We start from the raw sequence: 19,496 nt of genomic DNA, 5'->3' as shown, positions 1-19,496 counted from the left end.
TTTAGGGGAGGAATTGTTGGGGTTGTTTGAAGTAGTTAAAAGTTCATTCAGTTAATAAATCCTATTATTTAGGACATGTAGGTAGAGTTTGACCATTTCCTTAGCCATTTACCACGTTATTAGCCATTTAGCAAGTTAAACATTAACGTGGGTTGTTTGTTTCCGGATTTGTCTCTTTGCAAGGCTTATATAAGCCAATAGTTTGTTTAGAATAAAATAACATTCTTATTTTTAAATATTTTCTTGAATTGCTTTATACTTTATGCTTTAGAGTTTACAACAACCCATGCAGTCTCAAGAATGGGGGTTTCACCCTTATGTTCCATTGAGATGGAGCATTAGGTGGGCTAAGGTCACTAGGAACCATAGGGAATAAAGGGGAAGAGAAATACCAAGGATCTTGCAGTGGTGAGAGTGACTCATTCGCAGCTTCGACACTGCTAGCAATTGGTGGACCTTCTTCTTTGGCCATGGGTATAACTCGGTGAGAGAACCTTCTCAAATACTGACCCCCCCCCCCCCCCAAAAAGAAAGCTCTCTCTCTCTCTCTCTCTCTCTCTCTCTCTCTCTCTCTCTCTCTCTCTCCACTAGTTTTTATTTACAATTTTTTCTACTTTGCTTTTAATTTTTTTTTTAAATTAGTGTAGTTTGCACTATTGCTAAAGCGTAACGTTTAATGTTGCTGTACTTCTGTTAAGTCACATCAGCGCCACATTATCAACCTATTTTTAATATATTTTTTTCTCCTTTTTAATTATTTTTCTTCCTATTAATTTGCCATTTTACAATTATACCTTCTCTAACATTTACTTACTTTTACCTTTTTATCTCCCCCATTACTCTATACCTTAACCTTACAATTTTTCCATCCCTTTATCTTCCTCTTATTTTGACACTTTGACTGTGTGTTTTTTGAGTTATTTATCACATGTACTCTCTATCCCTCTTATAGTTTTAGTTTGAGTTAATTTTTAGATATTTTAGAAGTGAGATGATTATGTATTTGAATGTCTCTATAAATTATTTAAGTAATATCAATTGTAAATTTGTAATGAGGTTTGGCTATCATGATAATCTTCTTAAGAGAATGAGAAATTCAAATAAATAAATTAGGAAATAGTTGTAGAAAAAAAACCATAACACACTATACAAAAGTTTGTTAGTGTATGGAACAGAGGGTGTCAGCCTCGCAGAATTGATGATACCCTCTTTAAGGGTCTTCCAAACACGAAAGAAAAAAAAAATGAGAAGGATGTTTTCGTGGCAGAAAGATGTGAAGACTTGGAGGAGCTAGAAGAAAAGAGGGATGAAAAGAAGGATGTTTGCATATTTATATCATTATTATAAAGCATTATCATACTTATTTTGAGTTAATTCATGCATTTTATATTTGGTTTTGAAATAATGTTGAATAGTCAATTTTGTGCTTAATTGATTTTTGATGGGTGAATTTGTCTTTTGTAAGAGAATGGAATTAAATAAGTAGATTTATGCAAAAAAGAAGGCTAATGGACTTTACTTTTACAAGAGCCATGATGAATTTATATAAGGCCAACCCAATTAAATTTAAGTCCAATTGGAGCAAGGAATCAACGGAAATTTGCACCAAATCCAAGTCCAATTCGGACTAGGATTCCAACTTGTGCACCAGTTCCTATTTTGGGTATAACTTTTGGCTCAGATGTCCAATCGAGATGATTCAAGTTGGGATGGAAATTTAACTTAAATGGCTACAACTTTATAGTTTACCAAAAATCCAAATTCTGATGTTAATCAGGCCAAAATCGTCAGTTAATTGAAGCCTAAAAACCTGAAATTTTTTCCAAATGGGAATTCAACTTGTAATAGGATTTCTTGGCCTATTTAAAGGCTCTTTAGGGCGGAATTCAAGGGAGAGCTTCTGTAGAACATAATTTAAGTTTTATTAAAGTTTCTTTACAGTTTTTAGAATTTTATTTGTGTTATGGTTTGCTAGAAGCCTTGCTCAGGCAAGGGGTGAACTCCAACCATTTATTAGTATGTTCTTAACAATTATTTTATAGTTTTAATACTTATGTTATTATGTTTTTGATTGATTTACTCATCTAGAAAAGTGTTTAGTTCTATATAATTCTTTGATTTATCGTAGACTCCAGCCACGTTAAATGCTTAGTATTCTCTGCTAACTAATTCACTAGTTTTGTTTTGTCTAAAATCAATCGATTTCATAAAACAACCTTAAACAATCAATTCTTGAGTTCTTATTGTTAAATCATCCAACTAAGATCATCATTCGTATGAATTTTAGTTGAGTTATAAAATAAATATTATTAAGACTACTAATAGATGTGTTATGTGTGGATCCTTAAACCTTAGCGCCTCAATATATTATTCTTTTCTATCAATCTAAAATACCTTCACCAAACTATCAAAATTTCTCTTCAATATAATTTTATTGTTTTAGTTATTTTCTCTTGTGATTTGCTAATCAATTCCTTTTTCCCTGTGGATTTGACCTTGGACTTATTAAGTTATTACTTCGCGACAGTGAGCATTATTTAAGTTGCAACAATTTTTTGGTGTCGTTGCCGGGGAATTAGGCAATTAAAGAAGTGTTTCACTTCGTTTGGAGAGGTTTTTGACATTAAAATTCTTCAAATATTAGGTAATATCTCTCCAACTCTTTTCTTTTTAAGTAGTTTAGTTTTCTTTTAGAGTTTTTCTTTTCTTTTTATTCTTTCTATTGTTAAAGGTATTTGTTTTATTTTATTTTATTTTATTTTAATTTTTCTTTATTGCTTTACTATTGCATGCATGTTTGGTGTCATGATAGTGATAATCGCTTGGTTAGAATTGAGTCTAATAATTTGTTGGCAATTTATCTGATTCTTTCACACATTTTCACACACTTGATATCATGGCAGACTTAAAGAGTAATCATGGTGATGAGAATAAATAAATAATGAAGACTTTCATGATCACCAACCTATCTTAGAACTCTCAGAGATTATTTGCAACATACTAGGAGTAGTGCACCATCATGCATCATTTTTTCAATTAATGCAAATAATTTTAATTTTAAGCCTGGTATGATTTCATTGCTTCCTAAATTTCATGACAATGAAGAAGAATATCTTGAAGAAGGTGATAGGAAGCTTCAAGATGTTTATGATGCATTTCATGAAGACTATGGCAAGTATGCCAAAATAGCAAAGAGTGCGGTTAAGAAAATGAAGAGAGTTGAAGAAGACCACAAATCCACTCTTTTAAAACTAAGAGATGCCAAATGTGAAGTCGAGAATTTGAAAGAAGAGTTATTGAATGCGTACTCTAAGGACAAATTTCTTGAGCTAGAGGTGATCCAAGCAAATGCAAAGGTTGAACGCATCACAATCAAGAAGCTTGACAATGTGCTCACATCTCAAAAGTCCTTTTCAGACAAGACCAAATTGGGATACACTAGTGAAGGAAGTTTAAGCATTGAACCAAAAAGGGAGATGAAGTTCGCATTGGCAAAGGTTGTGGAGAAGCCTAAGGTTGGGAGTCCAAATATTGAGAAGAAGGCCACTGTAGCAAATTCTAAGGCAAAAGGGAAGTCATTGCCTAAGAATCAAAGAGGATCTCGAGTGAAGCATTTTTGCCATTATTGTGTTATTCGTGGTCATACAAGACCAAATTTCTTCAAGTTTCAAGTCCTCAAAAGAGTCAATCTTTAAAGCGCTCAAGGAAATGAAAAAGGGAACCTAAGAGGAAAGCAGCTAAGGAAGACAATGGTGGACACCTCATTGAGGATGTCATGGAGATGCTCAATGACATTTCATTGTGCCTAGCTAGCTTTACCCCAAGGTTTGAGCATTATGTAGCATGTACCCCTCCTTCTAAGGATCTTACCCAAAACACTCGTGCAGTGTGGGTGAAGAAGGTTATTCATGTATGATTTCTCTACCATATCCATGAATCAATATTTCCAATGTTTTAGGGACATAGTTTAATGCATGTTATCATGTGCATCTTCTTTTGGTTATTATGCTACCCCTCTAGCATGTTTCTTTTAATAGTTTTTTTTTTCTTTTTTCTTTTTTTCCAAGTTTGTTTGTTTATGATATTTCTTTATTGTTTTTGTTTTAAGTGTGTAAAAATCCAAAAAAAAATCACATAAAAAGTACAAAATCCAAAAAATTTGATCGCTTGTGTTGTGTCATACCAGATGTTGAGTTTGGCTTAGTAACTTCGTACTAATGGCATAGTATATTTACGAGCTTAGTCTTGTTATGTATGCACATATATTAAATGTGAGTGAACTCTAGAAATATATGTTTAATTGTTGTAAATAGATCTTCAAACTTGTCATGCATGTCTAGCCAATATTCTTGATTGATCTTAAGACATTCGTAGACTTAATCTTATATATCTCCTCACATTTAATTTTCTGTTAAAAACCTCTTCAAACGTCAATCTCTAAAAAGATAGAGTTGAAAAAGCTTTGTTTTGAAAACTAATTTGACAAGGAAAAGGTGGAGCAAAATCTATTCAAAATGTATGATGCTAAAGTTGAAGGCTTATTCCTTAAAAAAATATAAAAACTTTCATGGCATCGATGCTCAAAATATTGATTTGTGTTGATCAAAGTATGAAAAATGGAAGCCAAATAAAAAACTTTCAATCAATGTAAATACTTTGGTGAGGAGTCATATACATTCACTTATATTCATGAGATAGGTTTCTTGACTTCGTGTTATTTGTGTATGACTTGATTGAATTGATCATTGAAACTTCATGCTATACTATGGACTAATTCATACTTGATACCCACACACAACACACAAGTCTAGTGTTCAATAAATACCCATTTCATTTATGTGATGTATGTATACTCAATTGCTCATTGATCAAACCAAAAAGATTTTTGAGTGTTTTACTTGTTTTTGGATGTGATTTTTGTCGCTCTTGTTTTGAAAAACTTAATGATTGGCAATTTCGTGACTCATTTCACGAGTGGATGCAATCCCATCCAAGTCGCGAGATGAAATGAGGAAATTTTTGTTTCTTCACAAAATTAGGCAGAGAGTTTTGCGACTTAGTTGTGAGTACTTCGCAACTTAGACTTGACCCGCAAAATCAGCCCTATGCATTTGCACAAATTGCGAGTAACTTGCGAGTCATTGACTCGCGAAATGCCCGAATAGTCAGTTTTTAAAGAGCTTGAAATGACAGTTTATAAAAAAAAACTTTGTTTTTTTGTTCCTCGCAAGTCCCTCTCCTTAAATCACCAAATTTCTTCAAAACTCAACCAATTTCACTTGGATTTCAACTCTAAGACTACTTTAAGGTAATTTCTAACATTTTTTATCTTTCTATTCCTTAGATTTTATCTTAGATTGCTTAACACCTAGGGTTGGGTTCATTTTGAATGGGGGTTGGTGAAAACTTTTTTTTTTGCAAAATTTTTTTGTGATTTTGTTGATTGGGCTTAGTCCCATTTGTGTTGTTCATGACAATGGTGGCCCCATGTGGCAAAAATAACATGTATTGAGGGAGATTTTTCACAAGTTCATTCATTTCATCATATATAAGGTTAATATGTGCATGTTAGGTGTTTGATAAAATGTCTCTAAGGTAATTTTTCAGTCATTTGGACTCCATTAAGTGCCAATTCTTGGGGTTAGCCATGCTTACTCATTAGGAACATGTTTTGATCATTGCTTGTGTGTTTTACACACTTTGCCCTATTGTGCTTGTCCATGCATTGGTCACACACCCTTGGTGCACACACCCTATCACACTTGACATGTCATGCAATGTTTCATGCTTTTAGTCTATTTAGACTATCTAGCATCTATAACATGTCTTTGTGTTGTGTTTATGCTCTTTTAACTTAGGCTTTAGAGTGTTTATACTTGATTTTTGTACTAACTTGCATTTAATCAAGTTTGTTGCCATTTTGTGTATGATTTGTCTTTGTGTGTCTATCTTACAAATGTCTCAAAGGTCTTCAAGCAGGAAAGCACCCATAATTGATCTCACATCTTCTCCAATATCAAAGAGAAATAGGTAGGCGTTAGTTGCTTTTGATAGAATGAAGTTTATGTCTTTGACAGACTTCCAATCCTTCAACACGCACTTCAAGAATGCACTTACTGTGGTGGAATGGGTTGTGAAGTTTGACTCTTTGGGATCAACCTTCATCCCTTGGATCTTTGCTAATAAAGATTGGGAAAACTTGTTTGGGATGTTCGCTGAGCCAGTAGATGAACTTATAAAGGAATTCTATTCAAATGCTTGATTTACTAGAGCTGAATTGAAGTGTTGGGTTTGGGGAAAAGACTTCATCATCACACAGGACTATCTAGCCAAGATTCTTCAAATGAACCGTCCGTTAAATGTTGTCACAACTCTTTATGATGACAGAGTGTGACATTTTGATCTCATTCTTGAAACTTTAGGAGTTGATCTTGAAGTCTCCGTCAAGAGTACATCCATTGGCACTGCAAGGTTCACTCCTAAAATCAAGACCCTTGCATTGATCATGCACTCCAATTTGTACCCATTGACCAACATGGGCTTCATCAACCTTCGAAGAGCAAATTTCCTTTGTGATCTCATACATGGAGCTTCAATCAACATATGTGCACACATTTTCCAAACTTTAGGAAAAACTGAAGGCAAATCAACTAGTAGGACTTGTCTTCCTTTTTGCAGTCTCATAATGAAGATTTTGCTTTTCAAGGGAATTCATCCTCCCAAGGATGCAACAATTCTACCTCGACAAGGTCTAATAACTTTGCAATCATTGAAAAGTGGCAAGTTTTACTCTTCTACAAAGAGAGCAAAGAAGAGTTTCTCTAAAACTCCAAAGAGCGAATCAAAGACTCTTTCTCTTGCAACTCCAAAGAGCGATGATATCTTGTGTTTGCATCTCTCTTCCCTTACTCTTGTGCTTCACATTTATTGCTTATTGTATTTGTTTATGCACTAGAGTGTTGTTTTGGTTTGTTACGTTTCATTTACTCTTATTTCGTACTTAGATAAGTTGAGTAAAAGCAATTTAACTGTAAATTTAAAATTGGGAGTCTAAACAAGCAATAGTGTTTCGCACTATCGTGCTTTCAATAATAATAAAAACTCATCATAAAATTACGATGTTAGTTTAACCAAAATTAAAATAAAACCAAAGAAATAAAAGATAAATTTTATAATAATTTATTACTCAAAAAATTGATAGACATATTGAAATTCATAGCCATGTAGATTGTGTTTTGATATAAACTCAAATTCTTTTTTTTTTAAAAAAAAAAACTAAGTATTAACCTAAATCAAAATTCAACCAAAGCTAAAAAAAAAAAAAAGAGAAGACTTTCTAATGGAAAATTAAAAAAAAAAAGGGGGAGAAGAATAGTTAAAAAAAAAAAAAAAAAAACAGGAAGTGTAATTGTAAAATTGAGAATACTGGGAAGATAAGAATAAATATGAAGTAACAGGAAGAATAAGAGTTTTTATTTTACTTTATATTTTATAGAATAAGAAGAATAAAAGTTAAAAAAAGAAAAAAAGGAAAAAGATAAGAAGTAGAAAAATTGGTAATTTTATGGGGATGATGTGGGCCATGTGGCCGCTTACTTGGATGATAGGTAGATATATATATATATATATATAGATTATGATTTATTTTTATGATAAATAGCCAAACACATACGCGCAAAGATAAGAAGGGAAAGCTAGTGAAGACATGATGATGATCTGAGCCTCACTCGACGTTGTGTAAAGGAAAAGGAGTCCTTCCCTCTCTGTCTGTTTCAAGATTTGAGCTTTAACCTTTAAGGTACAGTTTTTTGTTGAACAACATCTTCTTCTTCTTCTTCTTCTTCTTCTTCTTCTATATTCATTATTGATGTTTCCTTTGTTTAAGACAAATAAAAAGGTTGTTCTTTGATTCGTCTAAAATTACACTTGTGTTTCTTTCTCTCTCATCTCAAAAGTCAAAACAGATCATAAAGCTTGCTCATTTTTACTCTAAAAAAATATTGGAAGGGAGAAGAGATTCTCTAGTTTCTGCCAAGTTTAATTGTTGTTTGTTCAATACTTTTAGTCAACGATTGAATTAAGCGATTCCATGGACACAATTTTCAATATTGACGTGATTAATTATAATATGTTGTGCTTATGATAAAAGTGATCGCGACATGGAACAAGGATCAAGTTGGTGTCAGTAAAGTTATCTTTTAGTTTGCTTGTGCGAGGTTCAGCTCATATCAATCTGACTGATCTCATTGAGAGCCAAAAGTCATAAGGTTTTGAAGGTCAAGTAATTATGAGTCAAATCAAAACCATTTTTAATTTGAACAGTTGGGTTTTCTTTTTTTTCTTTTTTTTTTTTCTTAATGTGCTGGCGCAGATTTGGAATTTTTAATGGGGCCCATTTGGTCTCTTTCATCTTGGATGCACGAGGGGGCTGCTGGTCTCAATCATATTCAATCAAATTTTCATTGATGCCTTCATCACTCAGTTGCCAAGGCCAAAATCAAAGTGTAACACTTTGAATGTTGCCATCCTTAGATTCTTCAAAATTCAGTTGTTCATTAGATGCTCCTAAGTCTAAACAATACTTTTTCAATTTTCTTGAGACCATTACTTAATGGCTTGAATTTAAATCCTCTAGATTTTGATTAGCTATCACATTCATGGTCTTGTTTTCGTTACAGGGCATTCACAAGTATTTTGAGATGCTGAAATTTATTCATGATATCTTAGATTTTCTAAACGCTAAATAGCCAATGAGCTGACACTTCCTCCTCCCTAATAATAGGAAAAAGAGTGAGGTTGTGAGTTTGAGTCCCACTGGTGGTGTGTACGTGTTTGTATTATCATGAATATGAGTCGCACAATTGTGGTTTTCAAGCCAGATTTTTCTACCACTTCTGCATTTTTGGTCTTCTTCAACAGTGATTTCCCTATGTGCTTCATTGCTACCTTGAAAAGTTGTTGAGCATATATTTATTGAAACGTGACTAGAAAAGTTCTTATTTGAAGCTATATCTTTTTTATTTGGTTACAGAATACGGACTAAACCAGAAACTTGGTATCTTGAAAGAAATTCGCAGTCTGATCAAGTTCATTTTTTTGGGACCCATCTTTAATAATTTCCAATTCCATAAAATAAGTGGATAAATGATAGAAATGATCTCACGTTCTTTATTATTATTATTATTATTTTTATAAACATTATGTTTTTTTTTTTTTTGGTTGATAGAAATGATCTCACTCATTTTTATCTCTATAACCATACTTAGTCCACTGCATTAGTTTAGGATCAGTGTATCTCGTCTAAATTCAAAATTGGAGCAGTCATCATCTTAGCCTCATTCTTGAATAATGGTTTACAAGCATCATAACCAAAATTATTTCCAGGAATTTGTCTATGGTATATCTCACACAAACTTGGGCCCACTCAAGAGTCTTTCAGTGCCAAATCATCTCATTTCCTTATTCCCTTTTTTTTCCTCTCGTTTCTTTCTCTTTTTTAAGTAATTTTGTCCTCTTGACTTCAGGCATCTATGCCAACCTCACTAGTTTTTGTAGTTGTACTCTACTGAGGGTGATAAATGATTCCTTCCCAAAACCTTTTCTTGGTAAAAATTGGATATGACAAGATTTATTTTGGGACATTAAAATAGTAGTTTATAATTAACTTTATACAAGTCTTGAATGAATTCTTGAAAGCATAGGTTCTATGTTCCCGAACTTTTTATGATGTTTTGTGTTTAGCTTATGCCCTTGACTTATTATGCAGTAGTTGTCCAATTCTCATACTATTGGTCTCTATCCTTCTGCTTTGGCTTTGCAATTTTTTATTTAATTGAATGTTCTTTTGGGGATTTTCAGTTGTAGAACATGTGATAATTGCAAGAATGATGACATTCATATAAAGTGAAAGTGCCCCATAGAATCTAATAAGTTTCTTCATTTGATTTTGAGTGGAAACCAGATCATATATCAATTTTGGGCTCTAACTTTAAGGAGTCTCCCCCTTAATCATTGTCTTTGCTACCTTTTCTCATTGTTGTTCAGGCCAAGCTTGCTGAAAGCACTTGATGTACAGAGAAGAAAATTTTCAGGGTTTCTTGATTCTTTTGAAATTGAAAACAAGAGAACAATATGGTTGCTAGTGAAGGCTTCATTAATGTTCATGATCATGGTACAGTAGTTGATAAGAAAAAAGTTAGAGTTCAATGCAAATATTGTGGTAAAGTGGTGAGTGGTTTCTTCCGTCTAAAGTGCCACTTAGGAGGTATACGTGGAGATGTTACTCCTTGTGAAAATGCTCCTCAAAATGTGAAGGAACTGTTTAGAAACAAATTACTTGAAAGGAAGATAGAAAGTTTAAGCAAGGAAGTTGATGAATTAAATAACCCAAATCTTCCCTGTAAAAGGAATTGCCGTCCCAACTTGAATAGTGTTAAGCACAATAAGCATGAAACAACTCAAACTGCCGGTTCTTGTGATGGGAGGCATGTTGATATGGACTCTGCACAGGAAGACAGTCTTACAGACAGTGCTCCTCTTCCCTATGGAAATACAGGTTCTCAAACAGCCATCAATTGCAAAGAAGGAAAAGTTTCATTATCAAGGAAAGCCCAAAAATGCATTGCTAGATTTTTCTATGAAACAGGTGTTGATTTCGGTACTGTCAATTCCCTTAGTTTCAAAGCAATGATAAATGCTACCCTGGGTAACGGTCAGATGGTGTATAACATCCCAAGTTGTCAGGAGCTAAAAGGGTGGATCCTTAAAGATGAGGTGAATGATATCCAAGATTATGTGAAGAAGATTAGGCATTCATGGGCAAGCACAGGGTGTAGCATCTTGTTAGATGGATGGATTGATGAAAAGGGTCGACACTTGGTTAATTTTTTGGTGGATTGCCCACAGGGTATTGTTTATCTTCGCTCGTCTGATGTTACATCTTTCATTGACGATGTTGATATGTTACAGTTGTTGTTGGATGGAGTTATTGAGGAGATTGGAATTGAAAATGTAATTCAAGTGGTGGCATGTTCTATAACAGGTTGGATGGGAGCTGTGGGCAAGCAATTCATGGATAGGTGCAAGAGAGTGTTCTGGACTGTGAGTGCATCCCATTGCATTGAGCTCATGCTAGAGAAGATTGAAATGATTGAGTCCATCAGAGGTATATTGGCTAAAGCCAAGTCCCTTACGAAGTTTATTTATGGCCATGAAACTGTTTTGAATCTTTTGAAGAAACATACTCTTGGCCGTGACCTAATTCGGCCCTCCAAAATAAGGTCAGCAATGCCCATTATGACTTTGGAGAATATTGTCTCAGAAAAGCTGCAATTGAAGAACATGTTTGCCTCACCTGAGTGGAACACATCAGTCTGGGCTTCTAGAACAGAGGGAAAGAGGGTAGCAGATTTGATGGAAGATAACTCTTTCTGGACTGGAGCTGGGATTGCCTTGAAGGCAACTCTACCGATTGTGCGTGTTTTATGTTTAATCAGTCAGGCTGATAAACCACAAGTGGGGTACATATACGAAACAATGGATCAACTAAAAGAGACAATTAAAGAGGAATTTAAAGGTAAGAAATCCCAGTACATGCCTTTTTGGAAAGTGATTGATGAGATTTGGGACAACTTTCTCCATAGCCCTATTCATGGTGCAGGGTATTATTTAAACCCAAGTCTCTTTTATTCAAGTGATTTCCTAGGTGATGCTGAGGTTGCCTTTGGTCTTTTGTGCTCTACTGTCCGCTTGGTACAAGATCAGAGAAGTCAAGATTTGATATCCCGACAACTTGAAGACTATAGACATGCTAGAGGTAGTTTTGAAGAGGGGAGTGCCATTAACCAAAGAACCAGCGACCCTCCTGGTAAGAGACCTCTATAGTTTGGCTTCTTGCTTGCTTATTGTTTGGTTTGGTTTGAGTCTGTCAAAAACCATGATTTTAAACTTGTATTTTTATGTAAATTGAACTACAGCTCTATGGTGGTCTCATTATGGAACAGAATATCCTGAGCTGCAGAGATTTGCCTTTCGAATTCTGAGCCAGAACTGTGACGGTGCTTCAAGATGTGAACTAAAGAGAAGTTTGGCCGAGAAGCTGCTTACAACTGGAAGGAATCCTATTGAGCAACAAGGATTGAGTGAACTGACATTTGTACATTATAATTTGCAACTGCAGCAGTTTCAGTCAGGCAAAAAGTGTGACATTGTGGCTGAAGAGATTGACCCAATGGATGATTGGATAGTTGATGAAGCACCAGAGATTGAGTCCCGAAATGTTCAATCTTCACGGATTAACTTGGGCTTCACTGAAGGGGCTATTAATGGGGATGGACCTTCTCGATTTCATGCAAAGAAAGAACCCTTGTAAGTGAATATAAAAGGTATAGTTGAAAAAGGATAGGGTATAGCAATGGAATTTGCACAGATATAGGACCATGACTTCCAACAAGTGTTTAAGGATTAGTGTTATAACGAACGTACATGGCATTTTTGTTTTCTCCTTCATGTACATATTTGTTTACAGTGTTGTTTGCGTGCATTAAATCTGTTAGCTTTTCTAATTCATAGGACATACAACCATACGGTGCGTGAGAGAGCAGAAAGTTGAGAGTAATTTTGCCTTTAATATATAGCAGTATAATGTCTATGGCAACCTTCGGTCAGAAAGTTTGAGAGCAAATTTGTCACTGAGAATGACTTTTGAGTTATTACATTTTGTTGCTCCATGTTTAACGTTTCTTGATCCCCATTATCAAATTGACTTATTTGAAGGCATTCGGAAGCTATGGCTAATATATTGATTTTGTCTTTGAACTTTACAAGAAATTGATTGGTTTTCGTACCAAAACTTTTGTGCTCTGCTACTTTATGTCGTTTTGTTTATGGCCATTATTTTTTTTTTTTTTTTTTTTTTTTATATGAACAAAACAAAAGGGTAGGGGGATTTGTACATTATAATTTGCAACTGCAGCAGTTTCAGTCAGGCAAAAAGTGTGACATTGTGGCTGAAGAGATTGACCCAATGGATGATTGGATAGTTGATGAAGCACCAGAGATTGAGTCCCGAAATGTTCAATCTTCACGGATTAACTTGGGCTTCACTGAAGGGGCTATTAATGGGGATGGACCTTCTCGATTTCATGCAAAGAAAGAACCCTTGTAAGTGAATATAAAAGGTATAGTTGAAAAAGGATAGGGTATAGCAATGGAATTTGCACAGATATAGAACCATGACTTCCAACAAGTGTTTAAGGATTAGTGTTATAACGAACGTACATGGCATTTTTGTTTTCTCCTTCATGTACATATTTGTTTACAGTGTTGTTTGCGTGCATTAAATCTGTTAGCTTTTCTAATTCATAGGACATACAACCATACGGTGCGTGAGAGAGCAGAAAGTTGAGAGTAATTTTGCCTTTAATATATAGCAGTATAATGTCTATGGCAACCTTCGGTCAGAAAGTTTGAGAGCAAATTTGTCACTGAGAATGACTTTTGAGTTATTACATTTTGTTGCTCCATGTTTAACGTTTCTTGATCCCCATTATCAAATTGACTTATTTGAAGGCATTCGGAAGCTATGGCTAATATATTGATTTTGTATTTGAACTTTACAAGAAATTGATTGGTTTTCATACCAAAACTTTTGTGCTCTGCTACTTTATGTCGTTTTGTTTATGGCTGTTATTATTTATTTGTTTATTTATTTTTTAATATGAACAAAACAAAAGGGTAGGGGGTGATTTGAGTTGGCATCTTCTACCTGGGTGTGACTATAGTGACATCTTATCTATTGAGCTTAGGCCTTTGGGAGTAGAAGATTCGAATGAGTCATAGACATGCACTCAGCTCTATCAAGATTTATCCCATTCGATCTAATGGAAAGTGGATATGCTATTTATTTTAGCATCAAGTGATTTGACTTGAAACAATTTTTTGTTCTTTTAACTTTTCCTTTAAAAGGTTGAACATGTGGCATCCAATGGCCACACGCAGGGATAAACCTTAAAGACAACAACTATATTTAGCCTATGAAAATTCTAATTTGTATATTCTACAACTACCAAATATGTCAAATATGTCTAGTATTAGTCAATTGGGTATCGGACTAGTGGTAGAGTTAGGATTTGACTTTAAGTTGGGAGGGTAAAATATATATATGACACACAATTATGATATAGTTAAAACTATTTTGAAAATTTTAAAATATATTAATTTGAATATTTTGTGATATTTTAATGTAAGAAAGCTTACCAAAATATTGCATATTTATTATATTGTGTTTATCCATTAGGATTCTTATCACATGAATAATCCATTTTTAAAAAATTTCATGGTCAAAACTCAAGCTATAATGGAATGGTTTAGAGTAGATAAATAAATATCAATTGAAATTTATGTAAATTTATGTTATTTTGGTTAATAAAGACTCATAAAATGTTCAAATTGTAATGATTTAAAAATATATTACGAACAATTAAGAGCCTTGTAACTCATTTGGTAAATTTTTTGCATGGTTTTAAAAATCGAACCGGAGGCAAAACCAAATTTGCCTCCGGTTCCCAGTTTTTGACCGATTTTTACTGGTTTTGGGCATTTTTTCGGACTAGACTGGCCTCCAGTTCCTTGTTCAACCAATCGAACTAGTCGATCCGGTCCAGTTTTTAAAACATTGGTCTTTTGTTTAAATTCTACCGGCTCTATCAAAAAGGAGCTTTGTAGGCCACTTAACACCTCCTTTTTTTTTATCTTTTCTTATTCTGAGAAAGAAGACTTCAAATTTAATTAATCAATAGGCAAATCAACCTAATAAGCAACTAAGGTGTGCGACAGGACTTCTTCTATCCACACTGAATAACTAGTAACATGACGTGCTTGCCTAACTAGGTTATGAGCTACAATATTACATTCTCTACAAACATGAGAAAAACTAATACATTGAAAAGATTCAGCAATAGCTTTTACCTCTTGGATTAGAAGACCAAACGAAGCTGAGGATAGTGAATCTTCCATCAATTAGTTCATAAGAATTTCAGAATCTCCCTCAAGAATAGCAGAATCTAGCCCCAGTTCTAAAGCAAACTCCAAGGCTGTTACCGCTGCCATAGTTTCAATTTCCAACATAGTTAAAGGAAGAGGAATGGAATGAGACAATGAGGCCATGACCAAACCTTTGCAGTCTCGAATGATTACTCCTATCCCAGCTTTGTCCAACGTGGTAAACAAAGCCCCGTCAAAATTTATTTTGTAAATGCCGTCCTGTGGAGCTGTCCACTTGACTCTCGACCTAGTTGCTTGTGGTTGGACTGGTGGTTGGGCTGTCCAAAACTCCTGAAGAGCATCTATGGCTCACTGAAGCACCTGGTCATGTGAGAAGCCCGGTGGTGAGAAGCTGGCCTTGTTACGCCTGAACCAGATTGTCCATGTTATCATCGCAAACAGTTTTAGAGTTGCGTCCTGATTCAAGCACCGCGGACAGCACTTGAGCAAAATCTGATTGTGTTGAAACTTGTCTGAATTACCATTGAGGATATGCATCCAGATTTGTGATAGGCTTGGGCAAGACCATAGTGCATGTAGAACATCCTTGCCTTGATTAGAGCAAGAAGAGCATGATAAATCATTGATAACGCATCATCTCAATAGATTTGCTTTTGTTGGCAGTGCATTGCGACATGCTTGCCATAAAATTTTTATTATTTTATTCGACAAGGATAAGCTCCAAATTTGTTTCCATGGTGGCTTGGGCAGAATGGGTGGATTGAAGGTTGGTGAAGATAAGCAGTGTGACTCGGATTTGAGGAAAAAATAGCCCGATTTGGCGGAATATTGTCCCGATTGCGCATAGAGCCAGTATTGAGCATCCTCTGAATGTCCACAACTTAAGGGAATTTTTTTGACCAACTCTGCATCTGTGGGACTAAGGGCAGTAGATAAAGAATTGGAATCCCATGTACATGAGAAGAGATCAATTAGAGTACTTATAGCAGCATCTTGGAAATCTGCCCTCAAAGGGCCGTGCACACCAAAGTTGTTTATTGTAGGTAGCTAGTTGTCACCCCAAATCTTTATAGATTCATCATTCCCAACTCTCCATTTTGCTCCTCTTCTAATAACACCCCGCCCTTTCAAGATGCTCTTCCAAGCATAAGAGCCTCCATGACCTTCTCTTGATTCCATGATGGAACAAATTGGGAAAAACCTTGATTTAAAAACTTTGTAGAATAAAGAGTTATTATTATGTAGCAAGTGCCATGTTTGTTTTGCAAGAAGTGCTTCATCAAAAAGAGATAACTCCTTGAAACCCATTCCACCTTCCGAATTTGGATCACACATATCACCCCACTTTACCCAATGTATTTTCCGATGATCTCCCATTTGCCCCCACCAAAACTTACATATAAACCCTGCAATTTCATGGCAAATACCTAGCGGAAGCATAAAACAACTCATTGTATAAGTTGGAATGGCTTGAACCACCACCTTGATCAAAACTTCTCTACTCGCCTATGACAGTAGTTTCTCTTCCTAACCCTGCAATTTCCTCCACACTCTTTCTTTGATGTATTCAAAACTTGCATTTTTGTGTCTTCCAATAAGTGATGGCAACCCCAAATATGTGTCATAGTGCAAAATCTCTGAAACCCCTAATGCTTCCTTTATTTTTGTTTTTGTTGCATTAGTTGTTGACTTGCTAAAAAACAGAGATGTTTTCCTTCTATCTATTTTCTGCCCAAACACTTTCATAAGTAGCCTTTTGACAATCCTATTTATTTGACAAGCAAAAAAGCACACTATCATCTGCAAAGAGCAGATGGGTTAGTCTTGGACTATTTCTACCAAAGGAGAAACCCCTAATAGCGCCATCATTTTCAGCTTTGGAAATTGCTATGTAAGCCTTCGGTGCACAAAAGGAAAAGGAATGGGGATAAGGGATCACCTTGACAGATGCCCCTAGTAGAATGGATTAGTCCTTTTGGTTCACCATTCACTAGAATCAAGCAGGACACTGTTTTTGACACAAATCATCATAAGATTTATCCACCTCTCCTCAAACCCCAATTTACTCATAATTTTCTCTAGAAAAAACTACTCCACCCTATCATATGCTTTGCTCATGTCAAGTTTAGGGGCCATGTAACCAGTTTTGCTAGTTTTGTGGTTTTTCATACTATGGAGAGTTTCGAAAGCAACAAGTATATTATTAGAGATCACACAATTTTTTGTGAAAGCATTTTGATGTTCTGTAATGATTTTTGGGAGAATTTTTTTCAATCTATTTGTTAATACCTTTGAAATTTTTTTGTAAAGCACATTGTATAAGCTGATAGGTCAAAAATCATTAATAGACTGTGGGTTTTTTGTTTTTGGGACTAGGGTGATGAAAGTATGGTTAATGGGATGGGGAAGTGTGGCCGAATTTAGGAATGACAATATGGTTTTTGTGACATCACTACCTACCAAACTCCAGAAATTTTGATAGAAGAGAAGGGCATATTGTCAGGACCTAGGGCTTTCAGTGGCGCATTTGTTTCAATGCTATTTGTACTTCCCATTCCATGAAATCTTAGGGCAATATTTGATTCATATCCTCGATTAGAAGCTTTGGCACTAGATTCAAGGCGTCCTCATTCAGAATTGGGTTTGTGGATGTAAACAAACCTTGATAAAATTCAATGAAAGTTTCTGATATCACTTCCTATTGAGAAATACACACACCTTCCGAGTTATAAATGCCTGAAGTTTTGTTTCACCTACGTCTCTAAGTTGCCCTGCTATGAAAATACTTTGCATTTCTATCACCATCGATCAACCAAAATATTTTTGCTCGTCGTCTCCACATCTTGTTTTCCTTAATCATCAACTTTGTCGCTTCTATGTTTAATTCTCTAACTCAAGAATTGTTCCTTTCTTTTGCTGCCACTTGTTCGGCCTTCACCAATAATTTTTTCTTCTCCTTTAGTTCTTGTCTGATATTCCCAAAGTATCTACGGCTCTATTGGGTTAATTCAAATCCACACTTCTCCACCTTTCTCATCACTTGGTGTTCGGCCTCACAATGTATCTAATCTCTCCACACTGCCTCCACACTATGACCACACCCGTTATCTAATAACCACATCTCCTTAAACTTGAATGGCCTAGATATGGGACGGGGATCTAAACCATTAGGAACAATCCAGAGAGGAATGTGGTCCAAGGTACAGCTATTGAGATGGAAGACTCGAGTTGCTCCAAACTGTTGTAATCGCTCATTTGTGCACAGTGCTCTGTCTAATCTCTCCCAAATTGACTAAGCATTGGCAAAGTGTTTCCTCCAAGTGAATTTTGAGCCCAAGTAGCCCAAATCAATAAAGCCACATTCGTCTATTACATCCCGGAAGAGTTGCATTTGATTATGACAACTCCTGTTTCCCCCTAATTTTGCATCACCTCTAGTCAATTCATTAAAGTATCCCACACAAAGCCATGGGATTTGGAATTTTCATTCCAAACATCTGAGATTTCTAGCAATGACATTAGGCTCAAGCCTCTCCATCCTAGCTATCAAATTAATGAAATAAAAAATAAAAAGAAAAAAAGTGTTGCTATGAATTAAAAAAAAGAAAAAGAAAAAGGAAAACTAGTATAAACTATTAATGAATATCTCCATACTTTGTTGTGTTTGTACAATTTTTATGAAAAGAAATAAATTATTGAAAAAAGAATCCTATTATAAATTTATAATTGGCATTGACAAAATATATTTATTTTTATTTTAAAAAAATGATATTTAGCATATATTAGAGATATTTGCACATTCATAAGCATAAGCTGCATAACCATATTAACAAAGAAAATTTCACAAGAAAAAACCAATAAAAAAAAAACTTTTGCAAGCGAATATTTACTCATTTCATATCTATTTCAATTGTATGGTTATCTTATGACATGAACTCTCAAAATAAAAATGGATTGGTCCTTGGTACGTTTTGCCATCCTACTCAATGAATTATTAGGATTTGTTTTCAATAGTCTTCTGCATCCACAAGTTCTGATATTCCTATCACTTTGTGATTAATGATTAGGCCAAAATTCTATAGTGGAGCTCCTAATGGTAGGAAGTAGTAAGTATCTAGGTTTTTTTTGGGATGAGCTAGAAGGGAAATCACTCCACCCTTGTATTGGAATATTGGGTAATGATGATTGGTGAGTTGTGTGTGTTTTTTTTTTTTTTTTTTTTTTTTTTTTTTTTTTTTGAGGGAGAAAATTAGAACTTTATTAATGTAACAAACTAAATCAACTTGTAAAACAGACCATATGTGTGGTGGAACATCCTCCATCCACACTAAAAAATCTAGTACGTCAATAGCATATCTAGTCAGACTATGAGCCACAAAATTACTTTCTCTTTTAGTATGAGAGTAGAGCAATTGATCAAATTTTGGGATAATATCCTTACATCCTCAATCAACAAACTAGTAGGTGCTAAAGAGTGTACATCCTCTTTCAAA

At 34.8% G+C, this 19,496-nt stretch overlaps 1 protein-coding gene across 2 annotated transcripts; it reads left to right on the top strand.

Annotated features, from left to right (window-relative positions):
- The first annotated feature begins 7,658 nt into the window (after positions 1-7,658).
- Positions 7,659-12,565, top strand: LOC112006368 (uncharacterized). Of its 2 annotated transcripts, none has more exons than XM_024038650.2 (3): positions 7,659-7,798; positions 10,045-11,866; positions 12,003-12,565. In XM_024038650.2, exons 2-3 carry the CDS (start codon positions 10,132-10,134, stop codon positions 12,368-12,370), a joined length of 2,103 nt encoding a protein of 700 aa, XP_023894418.2. In that variant the 5' UTR covers positions 7,659-7,798; positions 10,045-10,131; the 3' UTR covers positions 12,371-12,565. The 2 variants fall into 2 exon arrangements, with proteins under 2 accessions (XP_023894418.2, XP_023894417.2); XM_024038649.2 differs by having other exon boundaries at positions 11,976-12,565.
- The last annotated feature ends 6,931 nt before the right edge of the window (positions 12,566-19,496 follow it).

The sequence above is a fragment of the Quercus suber genome, unplaced genomic scaffold, assembly GCF_002906115.3.
Source record: "Quercus suber isolate HL8 unplaced genomic scaffold, Cork oak 2.0 scaffold_520, whole genome shotgun sequence".
NCBI lineage: Eukaryota > Viridiplantae > Streptophyta > Magnoliopsida > Fagales > Fagaceae > Quercus > Quercus suber.
The sequence above is the reverse complement of the archived record's forward strand: the minus strand, read 5'-3'. Positions and strand labels throughout refer to the sequence as shown.